At 52.3% G+C, this 15,680-nt stretch overlaps 1 protein-coding gene across 4 annotated transcripts in view; it reads left to right on the top strand.

The window, feature by feature from the left end:
* The window catches only part of TRABD2B (TraB domain containing 2B), a 232,505-nt gene that overhangs the window by 180,751 nt on the left and 36,074 nt on the right, over positions 1-15,680 (top strand). For all 4 annotated transcript variants that reach the window (XR_016018629.1, XM_074334689.2, XM_074334688.2 and 1 more), the window contains exon 4: positions 714-888. Coding sequence is in view for 3 of the 4 variants with exons in the window: in XM_074334689.2 (XP_074190790.2) it covers positions 714-888 (175 nt within the window). In the remaining variant the exon portion in view is untranslated. The remainder of the gene's footprint in view (positions 1-713; positions 889-15,680) is intronic.

Here is a 15,680-nt window from a genome sequence, read left to right as displayed (position 1 = left end):
CATTAGAAAAACCAAAGGTTAGGACCTTCTTCTCATCTCGTGTGAAGTGGGCCGGACACAGCTCATGACAGTACCCATCACCTCATATAACGCCCCCGCCCCCCCCAAAAAAATATTGTCAGCCAACCTTACAAATGAGGAAACAAGCTCAGAAGAGTTAAGTAACTTGGCCAAAGTCACACAGTGTCAGAACAGGGCCTGAAGTCCAGGTCAGCCTGAGCCCATACCCCGTGTCCTTTCTGCTACACCAGGCAGCTCAGCTGACCACCCATATCCACTCGCTGAACCAAATTCCTTGTATGTGCCAGTTCCAGGCTGCTGAAATGAGAGCAGAGAAGCAGCTGAGCTCTGCCCCACATCCCAGGTCCTTGGTATCTGGAAGCTGAGGTTCAACAAGGCAGAGCCACAGGAGTGATACCTGTGGCAGCGTGGCAGTCCTGGGCTCTCATCCCGGCTCGGCCACTTTGCTGGCTGTGTGACTTAGCACATGTCTCTGGATCTTTTCACTCTTCCTTTCTTCATTTATAAAACCGGAAATACCAACACTCATCTCAAAGGGTTTTGGAGTTGATGAAAAACATGTACAAAACATATAGCCCACTGTCGGGACTTAATAAAGGTAAGTTGCCCGCCTCACCTGGGCTGCGTGTGTTTATATGAAGCCCACCTTGCTCCAAAAAGAACTGAAGGCAGCCTCTGTCTTGCCTTTACAGCTGCCCAACTTTATCAACACCACCCTCCCGCCACACGAGCAGGTGACAGCCCAGGAGATCGACAGCTACTTCCGCCAGGAGCTCATCTACAAGAGGAATGAGCGGATGGGGAAGAGGGTCATGGCACTTCTTCAGGAGAACAAAGACAAGATCTGCTTCTTTGCCTTCGGAGCAGGTTTGGGCCGGAGTGGAGAAGGGATTATTTAGAGTCCTTAGAGGCTGGAGATTTGCTAAACCCTCTCCTGACCTCTACTTCATAAAGGGAAAAGGTGGGGCCCAGAATGGGGCAGGAGAAGGCAGTGCTCAGCAGAGTGGAGACCCAAAATGGTTCTCCTGCTTCTAGGCGAGTTCTTTCATAATGGTTCCCATGGGCAAGAGGAGTGACCCCTGCCAAAGTCAGGACAACTTCTGTGGGTCCCTTCATACCCAGGAGGTCATTTTGAGAGCCTAGAACTGAACCAGCTCCAATTGCCCAACACAACGTTCAGCCCCACCCCCACCCTGACCCCAGCAGAGCCAGGGCCAAGCCTGTGAGGACCAGGTGACCTGTGGGCAGAAGGCAGGCTCTGACACCCCACAGTCCTGGCTTCAGATCCTAGCCCAGCCCTTCCAGGCTGCATGACCTTGGCACAATACCTCCTCAAAGGCTCAGGCCCCTCTTTTAGGATTTATAGCAATAACAATTTGATAGATTGAAAATATCTACCTTGGAGAAGAGTTGTAGATATTAGTGATAACATTTAAATAACCTGACATATAATAAGAACTCACAATGGCGGCTACATTATTATGACCATCATCATGACAATTCATACAAGTTTTATCATCCCAATGTGTACCATGAACTTGATGCTTCTCCTGGGGGTTCTGGCCTCTTCGTGCTAAAGGAAGTCCAGATGTCCAGGAACAGGGTTTGCTCAGCATCTCTCCCTGCTCCTTCCCTCTCTCTCTACCTCTTCTCCCAAATTCTTTCTTCCTTTCTCTATGGCTATCCCTGCTGGAGACAGCGTTGCCCGCAGTGGGACCAGGATATTGTATTTGCCTCCTATATTAGCTTTGGCTCCAGAATTATAACAAACACGTATTTTTTGCTCGTAGTACCACAATTTGGGTTGACTGAATTCACCTCCTGTTTTGTAGTAAGAATTAAGTGAGACCCGTGCTCAGCCTCGTGAGCACTCACAGACACCGCCCTCTCACCCCTCCCTTCCCTAGGCTGGTTTGCACACACTGCCTGCCCCAGCTGGGCTGAGCTGGGTCAAGTCAAGCAGTCAGTACAACCTGGAAGGGTCCTGATTCCGTTAGGGGGCATGTCCACTGTTTGAGATCTGCCTTCCTCCCACCCCCTGCTCGCTGCCATTCGATCCCATAAACTTTAAGGGCAAGAGCCAGGGCTCGTCTGTGTGTGCCTATCTTCCTTCCTCTGTAGCCCTCAGTAGGGAACTGCCTCACAAATGCAGAACCTCTGGGACAATCTCTTTAAGGCCATACCTACAGCTGGATGGAAAGAGCTCTGGGCTCACGTTGGAACTGTGCCACAGCCTGTTGTGTAACCTGCATAAACCCCTTCCCCTTTTGTAGCCTCGGTTTACTCATTTGAGCAGAAGGAGTCAGAACTCATTTGGGCCACCCATGATTCCAGGAGCGATTCAGATACAGTTTTTGGAGAATGGAGGGGTTCCTGTAGGGGGTCCTGGAGGAACCAGCAGGAGTGGGACCTTGACTAACCACATAGAGAGGGCAAGGCCACTCTTGAGCTGTAGGATACCTACTGGGGACGTGGCATGAGTCAGGCAGCTTTGGAGACTGTGCAGGGAAATAAGAACTCCCCAACACACCACACACCCTTTTACCATCCAGCTGCCTCCCTAGCCCTCTGCCTATGGGCATCTGGGCAGGGCATCCTGCTCTGAAATGGGCCCCAACTGAGCACAATGGGGGAGCCAGTCTGAGCTCAAGCAGACCCCAGGCTCCTCCCTGGGCCTAGGAAGAGCTGCCGGTGAACGCAGCCATTGAGGGAGACCATAAAGGACCCAGTGTTCCGCATTTCCCACTTGAGTGGCAGGACCTCCCTGTTCCACCTGCCTCAGGGCCCAGGACCAAAGTCACCAGGGTCTGGGGATGGCTAACACCCACTCTTTCCTGTGGGCAATGAAACAGGAGAGTGAAGAGATGAAAATCACAGTAATGTGGGCAGCCCTGGCCACTGACCTCCTTTCCTGAAACCCAAGTCTGTGGGGACACAAATGTCCACTCAGGCACCAGGCTAGCATACGGGCATCATGCCCAACTCTAGTTTCTTCCCCATCTCTGAAATCCAGCTGGTCCCTGGTCGGTCCTGTTAACAGACCAACAAGAAGACTCACACCCATCTACTCTGTCCATTTCCACTGCCACTGCCCCATCCAAACCTTCATCAGCTCCCGCCTTCTCATCCGTTCCCCACCTCCACATGTTTCCCACAGTGTAGCCAGTGAATGATGCTACACGGTGGTGGCTCTGTCTCCCACCACCGCCTTGAGCTGTGGGAGGGCAGGACCACTTACCCATCCCTGTGTCTTTAGTAGCACATAATAGGTTTTGAGCTTCGTGAGTGTGTGAAAGGATGAATGAGTGAAGGAATGAACAAATGAATGAGTGTTGACCAGATCCTTCCATCCTGGTCTCCTCTGGGCCTGGTGAGCAGTCGTAAAGGCAGGGCAACGTGAGCCCCACCTCAGCGCTCAGAGACGCACGCTCCAACAAAAACAAGTCTGGAGCCACATGCAGAGCTTGCTGGCAGCTGCCACTTCTGGCTCAGCCATGCCTGGAACAAATGGCCCACTCAGCGCTGCAAATCTACCCTCAACCCGAGAATTTCAAATCTGGACGCAGCCTCTAAGCTTGAGCCCACCCATCTCATCATTGCCATGGGCAGAATGAGTCCATGGCAAGTCAAGGACAAAGCCAAGACAGGACCCCGGCCGGGGAGCTATGATCCAGGGGCTTTTTCTTATGTGTAGGCAGGGAGTCAGCTGAGCAGGCCTATGACAGTCATTGTCTCGTGATAGACCATATTCACACGCAACCCATGGCAAGAGATGTCCACGTTTGCCTCATTGCATTCTTATGGCCATGTGCACCTCAGTCCTGCATCTTGTGTCAGCTTGAGGATTTATGTACGGGGCCACGCCAAACACTCTTCAGTGGGGTGCGACCTGTAGACACACCCTCTCCACTCCACACATCCCCGCCTGTGTGCCCCTGAGGTTCCATCTCAGGCCTTCCCAGACCAGCGGGCATTGGGGACCTGAGTCAGACTGTCTCTTGTTACCCATCTTCTGTCCTGCCCTCAAAGAAGGCACAGGGCCACCAAGGCTGCAGGAGGGAGACAGGGCCTATGCCCCTGGAAGTTTGCCTGGCCATGCCCTGGGCGTGTGTCTGCTCATGCAAAGGTCTCTCAGGTCTAATTTCACTGGATGGCTCTAGAAAATAGCTTAGGAAAGAGAGGCATAATTATAAGCCACCCCAGCCAACCCAGCCCGGCTTTGCCAGGTGTGTGAGCCAGGCCTCTGCTCAGGTTCTGCCACTCTGTGACAGACCAGCCTCAGAGGCCAGCTGAAGGCCCTGATGGCTCCATGGCTCTAAAATGCTGGAGAGGGGCCATGCAATGTAAGGAGAGAGAGAGAGAGAGAGAGAATAAGAAAGAGAGAGAGAGAATGAGAAACAGTGCCTCTACCTGTCTGGTCATTATCCAGACCCTTCTTCAGCCCACCCCCACTCCAGAATCCCACCCTAGGGCCCATGAGAGCAGACTGGGATTTCCAGTGCTGACGGCAGACTGGCCACGACTCTGTTCTGCTCTATAGGAGATTCGGGGCAAAGGGCCAGAGCTTTGGAGTCAGGATGCTTAGGTGTAAAGTGTGGCACTGCCACTGTCCACTAAGACAGACTGGGAAAGCCATCTCACCTTCAAGGGCCTCAGACTCTTGTCTATAAAATGGGGATAATGCACCTGCCTCATTGGATTGTATGCTAGGTATGTTCATTTTAGGTTATAGGGTTAAAACTTTCCACCTGGGTGGAGGGATCCTTATGAAAAAAAACCCTTACTGTGTGCCAGCCACCATTTCAGCCTCTTGGATTATATTACCTTTGATCTTCACAGTAACACCATGAGATGGGTTATATTACACACATTTTCCAAATGAAAACCAAGGTCCAGAGAGGGTGAATGGCTTCCCCAAGGCCGTACAGGCAGACCTTTGACTTGAATCCTGGCCTCTTGGGTATGGGTTCTGGCCATTTCTCCTGCACATGGGACCCTTACAGTAAACTTCTAGAAATGCTGACGATTTTGCGGGAAGGTTGTCTTTTTAGCTGACGCATCTCACAAAAGAATACTCTCCTAGTGTTTATCATGTTTCTGCTGTGAGGCGCTCTTTGGCTTCTTCGGGAGGTTATTCAGCCGGTTCAGGGGCAGTTGGGTTGCGGACATTCATGAAAGCTCTGAGCAAGCCTGAGGGACATCTCGGGGACTGGATAGAAGCCCTGCCTCTCTAAGAGGTAGCTGTGACCAGGGTGCAAACTGAGGTGCTGGAACGAATCAGGCCAATGCCATGGAGGAATGAGCCAACCCAGGGGGAGGAGAGGCCTGGTTCCCAGCTGCCGGGACCATGCAGATGGACAAGCTGACCCTGAAGCACCCCCAAAGATCTCATGTGGGGTTTTGGATTTCCTTTAGTCTACAGATAACTGAGAAAAAAAGTACAAGGTAGGGGATTTTTATTAGCTAAATTTATACCATGTACTGCCTTATCTTTTAGTCTAAATCTCCTGTCTACTGTGTTTGAAGTTAGGCATCCTTTTTAAAAATGATGGTGATACAAGGCAGATGGGGCTTTCAAAGCCCTTACTTGGCAAAATAAAAAGTTGGTGACTGTATTATTCCCCTACCCACTCACATTTTCTAAAGATAGGAGAGAATTGAGCATGCTTAAGACATGATAGAACGAATATGATAGAAGGAGGAGGATACAGGAGAGAGAGAGGGAAAAGATTACTAGCCCAGGGTCTTGAGAAGGTAGGAAGAGGGTGACCAGAGCTCAGGGAGGGGGTTTGGCTTGGGTAGAGATGGGCACCTCCTCACCCATACTTGAAGGGAAAGAGGGAGGAGGCCTAGCAGGCAGGTAATTTGGTGGTGGAAAGGCAAGGAATTTCTAAACTGATGGCTTCTAATAAGAGCTCTAGTCTGTAAAGTAAAAGGTGAAGTCATCTGCAGAGAAAGAGGAGGAAGGTGGGAGGGTTTTTGGCTTGAAGAGAAGAGAACATTTGACATAAATGCAAGAGAGACTGGCCCCAAGAACTGACATGGACAGGAAGTTAAGTAGATTTCATCTCATGGGCCAACTTTGATTGAGTGGTAGTGGCTGTCTGGAGTGGGACAGTGCAAAGGATGATAAAACCACATCAGAGCTCAGCAGAAAAGAGGCCCTGATTGATTGGAGATGTCTGCTGTGGACCAAAATTAGGGCACGTACCTGCCATATACGTGCTCTGTCTGCTAGGAACACCGATGATGCTGACTGGCAGTGAGGGCCCATGAACCTGTGTGGTCCCAATATACAGGTTGTAAGATTTTCTGCAGCAACACTGAACAGCTAGGGTGGAAATGTGGATGCTGCCCCCTAGACCTTCTCCTGATTTTATCCTAGCACCCTCTGCTCAGTGAGCACCCCACTGTGTGTGAACTACTCCGGGGCAGGCGCAAACCTTCTCAGAATTGCCAACACCTAGGAATGTTCTAGAAAGACATACTGGACCAAATCACCCAAAATCAAGTTCATTCTGTTCAGACACATGGTATCTCCTGGACCCCAGGCCTCAGAGGATGTCAGTGCCAGGCACTAGAAAAAATGACAGTTTTCTCCCTAGCTCCAGGGAGTTGGGGCTTTCTTAGGATGTGTTTACTTGCTCAACCACTTTGCAGCCTGGAACAGACTGAGTAATGTAGAAACTGGCAGAGCTGGGTTGGAGACATGAGCCAGACTCAGGGGGCAACCGGGCAACCTCTAGGGCCCATTCATTTCTGAGAACCAGTAGTTATCACACATTCTATAACCCTCACATGCTATAATCTGAATATAATTCTAACTTCTGATATTGCAAAGACCTTTGACCCTAACATGCTATTGTTTTAAGATTGTGGTTCTGATATCCCAACATCTGTCAGCATAGCATCCTAACATTCTGGCATGGTTTGCTCCAATCCCTCTTGGATTCCTTGGGAGGAATGAAGAACTAAGAGCCTTCCGGACCTAGAACTATCTCCACGTAGGACCGCTGCCACTTGTCCCCACAAGAAGCACAAGTCACGGCAGAAAGCAGGATTTAAAGGGTTAAAAAAACGGGCTGTGTGAGCACCAGAAACAGAGGACTTATAGCTATTCCCCCAATTGCCCTGCATAGCCAGTACACCCAGCTTCCAGGCCCACGCCAGCCTCTCTCTTACCCTAGCTGACGTGCCACAGACCCACAAGCAGAAACACACCTGTGGGGCTGGGACACAGAAGTCCATTTGTGGTGAAGACCCAAGTCCATTGGTGGTGAAGACCCAGGTTTGAGAAAAGTGACAGATCAAAGCCCAAGATACCAAACACCATTAGCATCTTTTATTTTTTTAAGCTTAAACCAACAACCACTTTATTTATTTGCTCATGAATCTGTAATTTGGGCAGGGCTCAAAGGGGTGCCACTGGCGTCACATGGGTCAGTGTGACCGGGCTGGAAGACCCACTTTCAGGGTCACATCTTTTTTATTAATAACAGCAGCAATTGCTCCCTGAAAATACGCACCATCCTGCTTGAAGAACACCCAGAACCATCAGCACATATGACCTCCAGGTCCTCAATTCCCTGTAGAGGGAGACGGGATGGTATTTATTATTCCGTTTGGCAGATGGGTCAATCAAGATACAGATGGGAAGGGAAAGAATCTTAGAGCTAGAGAGAAATGATGGTCGCTACTGACTCAACCATTCCTCCTGACGGCCATCCTCCCTAAAAAAGCCATCCAACTGCTGCTTGGGCCCTCTGTTCTGCTGAGGTTGCCCTTCCTCTCTTCTGCCCAGACCTTCCATTACTTCCTCTCTGGGCTCCCACAATCCCTCAGGATTCCCCTATCACAGCCTGGCTCGTGCTGAGCACATTTGTCGTCTCCCAATCTAGGCTGTCAACTCCCTGCGCAATGAGAAGTTTCTCAATATCCACTTGTTGAATGAATGAATGAACCCACCCTAAGACTCATGAGTAGAAGTTCCCCCTGCTCTATGTTACCCAGAGCAAAACCTTGACTGGAACCCACACCTGCTACCCCCACAGTGGGCGACCCAGGGGTTCAGCAACTTCATATCTGACCTTTGGAAGGTGAGACTGGATTGACAAATGAAAAACCCTCAGAACCAACTAGAAACAGTCCAGGTACTGTTTTTGGTCGAGCCTTGCAGTCAGAGGCTGGAAGAGGAGGACATTTAGTGCTAAGTTGGGGAGGTGGGTAGGGGGTGGTTAGGAAGGGAAGGCAGCAAGATGGTTTGGAGGGGATCCATGAGAAGGGAAAGAAAGTAGGGCAAGGTGAGAGTGAAGTCAAGGACATAAGGGTGGAAATATGCTGATGTTGTGGACACTTCTTGCATTCTGAGACCTTCCATGGGCCTTCTCAGAACCCTTCCTCCCTCAGCTGCACAGAGAGGGGCTTAGACTGGGTGAGGGCTAATATCCCTCTTGCCCCAACATTTAGCAATTCCATGCATGCTGACAGATGTGTGAGTGATGGCACTGAATGGAGGCAGGGTAAGTCAGAGAAAGCTTCCTGGAGAAGGTGAGACCGGTTGACATTTCCCTGCTGAGATCTAGCTGCTTCTGTTTCTGCTCATCACCCCATAGTCCCCGGGACAAGACTCACCCACCTCCTTCCCCACCTTGTTCTCCACTCAGTGGCCTCCAGCACAGAAGAAGCCCCTCAGAGCTCCTGATTGGGCACAGAAGAGCAGCCATGCCCGTGTAGGGCATTTTTAACCTTAGAAACAAGGGGCCCAGCAAATAGGCAACACAGGCCCAGCTGCTTTTTCCTCTCCCAGGCAAACAAACATCCATGGCCTGCCACACGCCCCACACTGGAGCACACTCCCCAGGCCACAGTGTCCAGAAGTGTTTCAGAATTTCCCACAGTGCTTCAAAGGACTCTGCTGCCCCACCATGTACACACCTGGCAGCTGGCACTTGTGCAGCTCAGGGCCTAGTGCAGCGCTCCCACGCTGTAAATGTGAGCTCTTACGGTGTTCGCATTTCAGGGTCCTGGCCCTTCGGAGCGCAGCCCTCCAAGGACAGGATCCACACAAGAGAAAGCAGGGGCATCCGGGGGAGGAGCAGAAGTGCTCCGTGACCTCTGAGGACCCAGCTGGTACACTTGCAGGGAAACCCCAAAAGCAGGGTCTCAGTTCCAAGTGACAGTGAGGCTCAGGAGCAGGTGGACCCCATCCCTGCCCACAGGTTGGCCAGCAGGGGTCTCTCCTGGGGTCCTAGGTGCTGTAATTCTAGAAAGAGAGCCTCTGGATGTGGTCGAGTGTTGCTGTGGCTACAGTGAGCCCTGGAGTAGGCACAGTAGCCTGCAGGTCACAGAACCCCTCCCAGGCTCTGTCTCCGCGGCTCTCCCCACAGTGCCCTGTGCATACCTCAGTCCTTCCGCAATCATTGACAGTCTGGAATCTTAGACCCCAAGAGAAAAGGGTACCACACCTGATCCATCTCAGGGTCCTCAAGACCTGGCACATGCCGAACATGTGGGAAGCCCCAGTAAAGACTTGTGAAGAAATTACTGCTGGCTCCAGCCCTCAAGGCACAGGACGACGGTCAAAACACCAGCGTTTCTGTCCTCACCAAGGGGCAGGATGGGCCCGTAGAGGAGGCTTCCTCACCTCTAAACCAAATATTGATTGAAAGAGGATCTGGTCGAAAGGAAATGAAAAGCTCAAACCCTGGGGATTATAGAAGAATAAAGAGGGTTGGCTTTGAGGGCGGGCTGGCTGAGGGGCGGGCGGGAAAGTGGTTGTTGTACTTTTAAGAGGAATGACACAAGTGGGAGAGGTCCTGATGGGGATCCCAACCTGAGCAACTGTCAGACAGGTGCTAGAGGCCCAGGAGCAACTCTGGCCCCCAGCAAAAGCCTGGGCAGCTGCTTCCATGAAGCGCCCTTTAAACAGACCCTCTGTGCATGGGCTTCGACAAATGCCAGCTCTGCCCTTTCTGCCTGTGTGACACTGGAGCAGTTCTGCTGGTCTCAGTGGGACTGCGAGAAAATGAATCAAAGTGTTCGGTACAAACTCAGTGCTGGGAAAATGGTCGGTAGAGTTGCTTTTCTCAGTATTCGTAGCCATCGTTGCATCATTAAGGGCAGAGCTGAGCTGACCAGCTGAAGTCTTAGGGCTTTTCCTTTTCTAACATCCTGAGTTCTAGCAGCCTCTGGAGAGGAGCAGACTGTAAAGGGGGCAGAATAGGGTTCCACGCAGACAGGCCCAGCTCCCTGTAGGGTGTCTGAATCCCCTCTGAAAAGGACTAACAAGTGCTCTTCGACCCTCTACTTACACACCTCCAAGGATGGGGTGCTCACTCCCTTACAGAACTGGACAGTTGCCTGGGAGAGTGTTCTTTGAGCCTAGCTGAAACCTGCCCCCTTAGCCTTGTCCTGCCTTGAATTAGAGTGCCACCATTCATACCTCCTGCCCCAACCCTTACCATTACCCACCTCTCCTTTCACTTTCTATTCCAACAACCCAGAACCACTGTAAGTGGCCGGCACACACCAGGCCCTTTTTCCCTTTCATGCCCGTGCACGAGCAATGTCCTATGTTGGAAAGACCTTTCCACTTCCTTTCCTCTGACTCACCTGAGACCCCTCCTCAATGACCCCCTAGTCTAAGTCCTGCTTCTTCCCCTTTAACCACAGAACCCCTGGTGTCCCTCCCTCACTGCGTGGCTCACGCTGCCCATCTTCCCTCCACCCTGTGATCTCCTAGGTGGGGACCATGTGTCTCAGCTCCTGGCACAAGACTGGGAGCAGGAGGTGTCCTCCGCTGAGGCCCCTGCCCTACCCTGGGCTAGTCCTCGGAGAAAGAGCAAGGAAGCTCAGCTCTGCCAGTTTCCCATGCTGACCCTCCTCGGGAGATGAAAATCCCCTCAGTACCCCAGTTGTCTGTCCTTCCCCAGGTTCTCCTGGTCCCATCCAGCCTGCCCTCCTGTCACACTTCCTCCTGAAAACAAACACCGCTGTCGCTTGATATCCGGCCGCTGATCCTGGCCACTAGATTAGCATTTGAAAGTTTCCCTTGCATTAATTTCAGACGGAACATAAATATGGGTTTGGGATCCCTCTTCCAGGACGAGAAAACTGGAAACTCCGCGGACTCACTGGAGAGAAAACATGTGTGCTGGCCGAGGGGAGCCCATGTTACTTTGGAGCCTTTGTGGGAACATCTGGTCCTCTCCTTCTCCCCTCCTCCTGGCCCCCCAACACTGTCTTGAAATTACCCTGTTAATTGGTGGATTGTTCTTGCTGAGCACTCGCACACTTTCCCTCCAATCTGGTGAACCTTGGAAGGTACACATGTTTCTGACAATTTCCTGCTCCCAAAACATGAACTCAAGATCCCTCGCAGCCGCCAGTACTTCAGAGTGGGTGTGCAGGAATGTGCAGTGAGCAAGGACGTCTCTGGATGGAAGTCCGGGCTTCGCCTCTTACCAGCGCTGGGACCTGGGCAAGTCCCATCTCCTCACTGAGCTTCAGTTCCTGGATCTATAAACTGAGGGGACCTTGAAGGCGGCTGCGAGAATGAAATGAAACAACATTGGAGAAGTCTCATGTACCCAGGAGGCTCACTGAGTAGGAATTTGTTTTCAGGTCATCAAGTGATGGAATCATAGAGGTCGGAGGACCCCTGAACCATGTGGGGAAACAGGCACAGAGCAGGCAAGGAAGCTGCCCAAGGTCACACAGCCAGGTGGCTTTTGGGCCAGGTTTTCTGTCCTAATCCCAGGATAGGATTCTTCTCCCTGTTCCACCCTGCCTTTTCATGTCAGAAGGTAAATAGGAGCTGTTGGGCTGTGCCCGGCTGATGGGTAGGGGCTATGTCTAGCCTGTGCCCTGGCACAGACCTGCTTGTGCAAAAGAAGGGAGGCCTTTGTCTCTGCACTAAAATATGGTGGACCAGTGCCCAATCTGAACAGGATACCTTCCCTGTTTGTATATGAATGCCCTTTAAGGGGCACTGGCTTGCAGGGTCAGGGGAGGTAACACCATACCAGCCCCACCATTCTCAAGACCTATAATCTTCCTCCAGGCCCTGCTCCTCCTCCCCTTGCCTATCTCCTCTGCATCTTTGCCTGAGTCCCACCCATTCTGGCTACATGGACTCCTCCTCCAGGAAGCCTTTCCTGATGCCTCCACCATGCCCCTTGCCTCCATTTCTCCTCTCTTTCTCCTCTCTCCTCTTTCACGCTTTCTCTCCATCTTTGTCTGTTTGTAGGTATTTCTTTGCCCCATCCTTCTCTCTTTCTATCTCTTTCTCTGTCTTGGTGTCTCTCCCTTTCCTTCTCTCTCCACCATTTATTGCCTGTGTTCAGGCCCCTCTCTCCTCTCCACTGTCTTTCTCCTCTCTGTTTCCTCCTGTCCTGAGCTCTCTTGCTCTCCCTAGCTTTCCATGTGAGTATCTCTCTCCTCTCTCTGCCTTCCTGTGAGTCTCCCACACTCTTTGTCTCTGTGGCTCTGTGTGCCCCACACCCCACTGTCCTCCCTCATTTTCCTCCTCTCCGTGTCCACGCAGCCTCAGCAGATGAAATGGAACGTGCCTTCCTGCAGAGAGCTGGCCAGAGCACAGCTGTCAGTGCTGGAAGGAGCTGCTGATGAGTGGCCAGGAGACCCTGGGAGCCTGAGCAAGCCACGCGGGCTAAGCCCCAACACCGTGGGGCCCCTTTGGAAACTTTCCATACCTTTCTGCAGGTTCCAGATGGGTGTGGTGCTTGTTTCAGGATTTCTGATCTTGGAGGCAAGCCTAAGCCCTGTCTGCCAGCCCCGGGGGACAGCATGCACTGGGCCCTGAGTCAGGGACAGGTCCAAAGCCAAGCTCCTGGGATTGGTGAAATCTGCAGGAGCATCACCAAGGGGCCAGGCTGGGGCTAGGAAGGGAGGGGATCCGTGAGCTCAGGTCTCCTGGGGATAGGATGAGATCATGGAAAAGATATGGAGTACACAGTTTTTGTCACTCACTCATTCAACCTTCTGGTCGTGAAGCCACCACCATGGACCAGAGCTGGGCTTAGCCCTGGGTCAACAATGAATCAGGCAGGACCTCTGCCTTTGAAAAGCTCACTGTCTCCTCTCAAGCAACTTGGTGGGAACATGCTCTGACGGAGACAGCTCTTGGGTGTGGAAAGGTCATTCCTGCTCCAGTGAGGAGGGTGAACGGGAGAGGATAAGGAGGACAGTGTCTGCAGCGATTCCAGCAGAAGGTGATGGTGACCTGGACCAGAGCCAAGCATGGTTAGGAGGTAAAATCAGGAGGACTCTGGTACTGACTGGATGAGGATGAGGAGGGAGAGGAGGGGTCAAGACAGGGCCCATCGGACTTGGAGAGCAGAGCTCAGTTGAGGTACGTCCTAGGAGGGGAGGCTGAGTTGGATTTTGTAGGCTCTGGGGGATGTTAGGTGGATGTCCACAAGCAGTTGGACTAACGGGTCTGGGCTCGGGCTGCAGTTCCAGAGTGATTAGCATTGTACGGTAATTGAAACCATATGGGTGGGTGATTTGCCCACAGGCTGAATACAGTGAGAAGAAAACAGGGCTGTGGACAGGGTTCCCTGGAATCCCCACGTTTTGGGGGGCAGGAGAAAGAGGACCCCACCAAGAGGATAGACGGAGCAGTGAGGAGAGGATGAACCAGGACAGAATGGTGTCATGGAGTCCTGTGAAACCAAGCCCCAAAGAGGGAGATGAGGTTGGGGGTGATGGGAACGTGGGCTCAGGAGGGAATGGCTTGTATTGGACAGTCCTGGGGCACGGTCTGCGTGAGAAGGGCGCCTCCTAGAGGTGTTCAAGGAGCAGCCTCATACAGGGGAGGGGCAGAAGGGACACTGTTCTCCCAGACCTGGAAGGAAGGAGGTGAAGGAGGGTGTGGCTTAGAGAAGGAGGGGATGGCAGTTGGAAAACATCTTTCCTGATTGCTTCCCATTTCTCAAAGCATCTAAAGTCTTCTGTTTAGGGTCTTAAGCTGCACAACAAGGGCCTGGAACAGTTGAGGTGAAGAGAATGGATGGGGTGCTGACCGGACACTGAGACCTTGCCGGGAAGTGCTTAGAAGCCAGCCAGCATCCTGGAAGGCCTGGCTCCTCCAAATGCCCCCTCCGCTAGCTCCAGGAATGCTCATGTTGGAGCAGCCTCAAGATCTTCAGTAAATATTTACTGCTGCTCCTGTGCAGCCTGAGGAGGGCCGTTTTCCCTGGCAGCTCTCAAAATCCTCTGGGCAGACCACTGTTGGGCCTAGAAGCCCTCGTCTTTAAACGGGTCTCCATGGAGGCAGGGAAGGAATTGGCTTTGCTGCCAGGAGTGGATTCCAAGAGCTGCTGGCAAGCCTGTGCACTGAGGCCGCCACACCCAGTCCCCTTCCAGCCCAGTCATGCTCGGAGGCAAGCGAGAGTGGGGATGACTCCGTGGTCCAAGCCAGGGACCAGTTTAGCCCATCAGTCGGCAGTGCATGCTGGGCTTTTCCAAAGAACGTTTGCTCCTCCTGCCTTATTAGGGTTTTACAGCTGCCCAGGGTTGTGGGCCAAAGGGAAGCATGCCCGTGTGACACACAGGAAGCTGAAGCTAGGGACAGAGAAGCCACTTGCTGAGGGTCCCTAGAGACTCACAGCCTTGGCAGAAACCTGGGTCTTCTGTCTTCAATAGCACTGGGTCAGGGCTGGAGCTGAGAGCCTGTCATACCTGCATTGTCCATGTGTCTTCTACAACTGGCTTCCCGGAAGTGCCTAACTTCTCTCCTAGTCTATTCACATGCCATTCCTCCCTCCTGGAACACCCTCCCTTCGGGGCCACCGCACTCCCATCCTCACCTAGCTAACGCTTGTCCCATCCTTCAGCTAGTGATACCTCATCCAGGAAGTCTGCCCTGATCCCAAGGTAGATTAGATGCCTCCTGTGTGCTTCCTTCCACCTAGTGTTAGTGCCTGGATCTAAAGAGCCTGATCCTCGAAACTGTGAGTGCCTGGAACAGACCCCTACCTGTTCGTCACTCTCCAGCACTAGGTCTGCACTACTCTGTGTTTGTCAGATGAGTGAAATGGATAGATGGAGAAAGAGGGAGAGAGGGACAGAGGAAAGGAGAACACATTTTCATAAGGGTCTCTGGAAGCAAACAAAGCCTTCCCCATGGAATCTGAGAACTAGGGGAGCCTGTAGGTATCATGCAGCCCACTCCGTTTCCTGTACGCAGAGAGAAACAGGGCACATGAGTGTTACGGGTTTGACAAAGGTCTCAGAGTGAGTATGGTAGGTCCTGCACTAGAATGCATCTCACATTCCTAGCCCAATGATCTTATGCAATGAGCCAGAAGTGGATTTCAGGGACTATGGCAGGCCTGCAAGAGAAAGACCGCTGGGTGGGAAACAGGCTGGGGGTGGTGAAACCAGCCTGGGGTGTGCAGGGTGACGGGGGGAGGGCTGCGGGCTTCACCCTCTGCTGCAGCCACTGCACAGTCCCAGGCTGGCTTCCTCTGTGCCGGAGCCTCTCCATTCCCCGACAGCCTGTCCACTCTCTGTTCTCAGACCTCCCGGGGGCTGTCAACATCCTGACCTTCCAAGTTCCCACCTGTCACCACCCGTCACAAGCAATTAGAATAGCAGTACAGGGATTTCCCTCAGGTTCTGGGATAAATGGTGAGCAG

The sequence above is a fragment of the Rhinolophus sinicus genome, chromosome 14, assembly GCF_057876585.1.
Source record: "Rhinolophus sinicus isolate RSI-liver-muscle chromosome 14, RSI-T2T, whole genome shotgun sequence".
In the NCBI taxonomy this organism is placed as follows: domain Eukaryota; kingdom Metazoa; phylum Chordata; class Mammalia; order Chiroptera; family Rhinolophidae; genus Rhinolophus; species Rhinolophus sinicus.
Note: the sequence above shows the minus strand (reverse complement) of the source record. Positions and strands in the feature narration are given on the sequence as shown.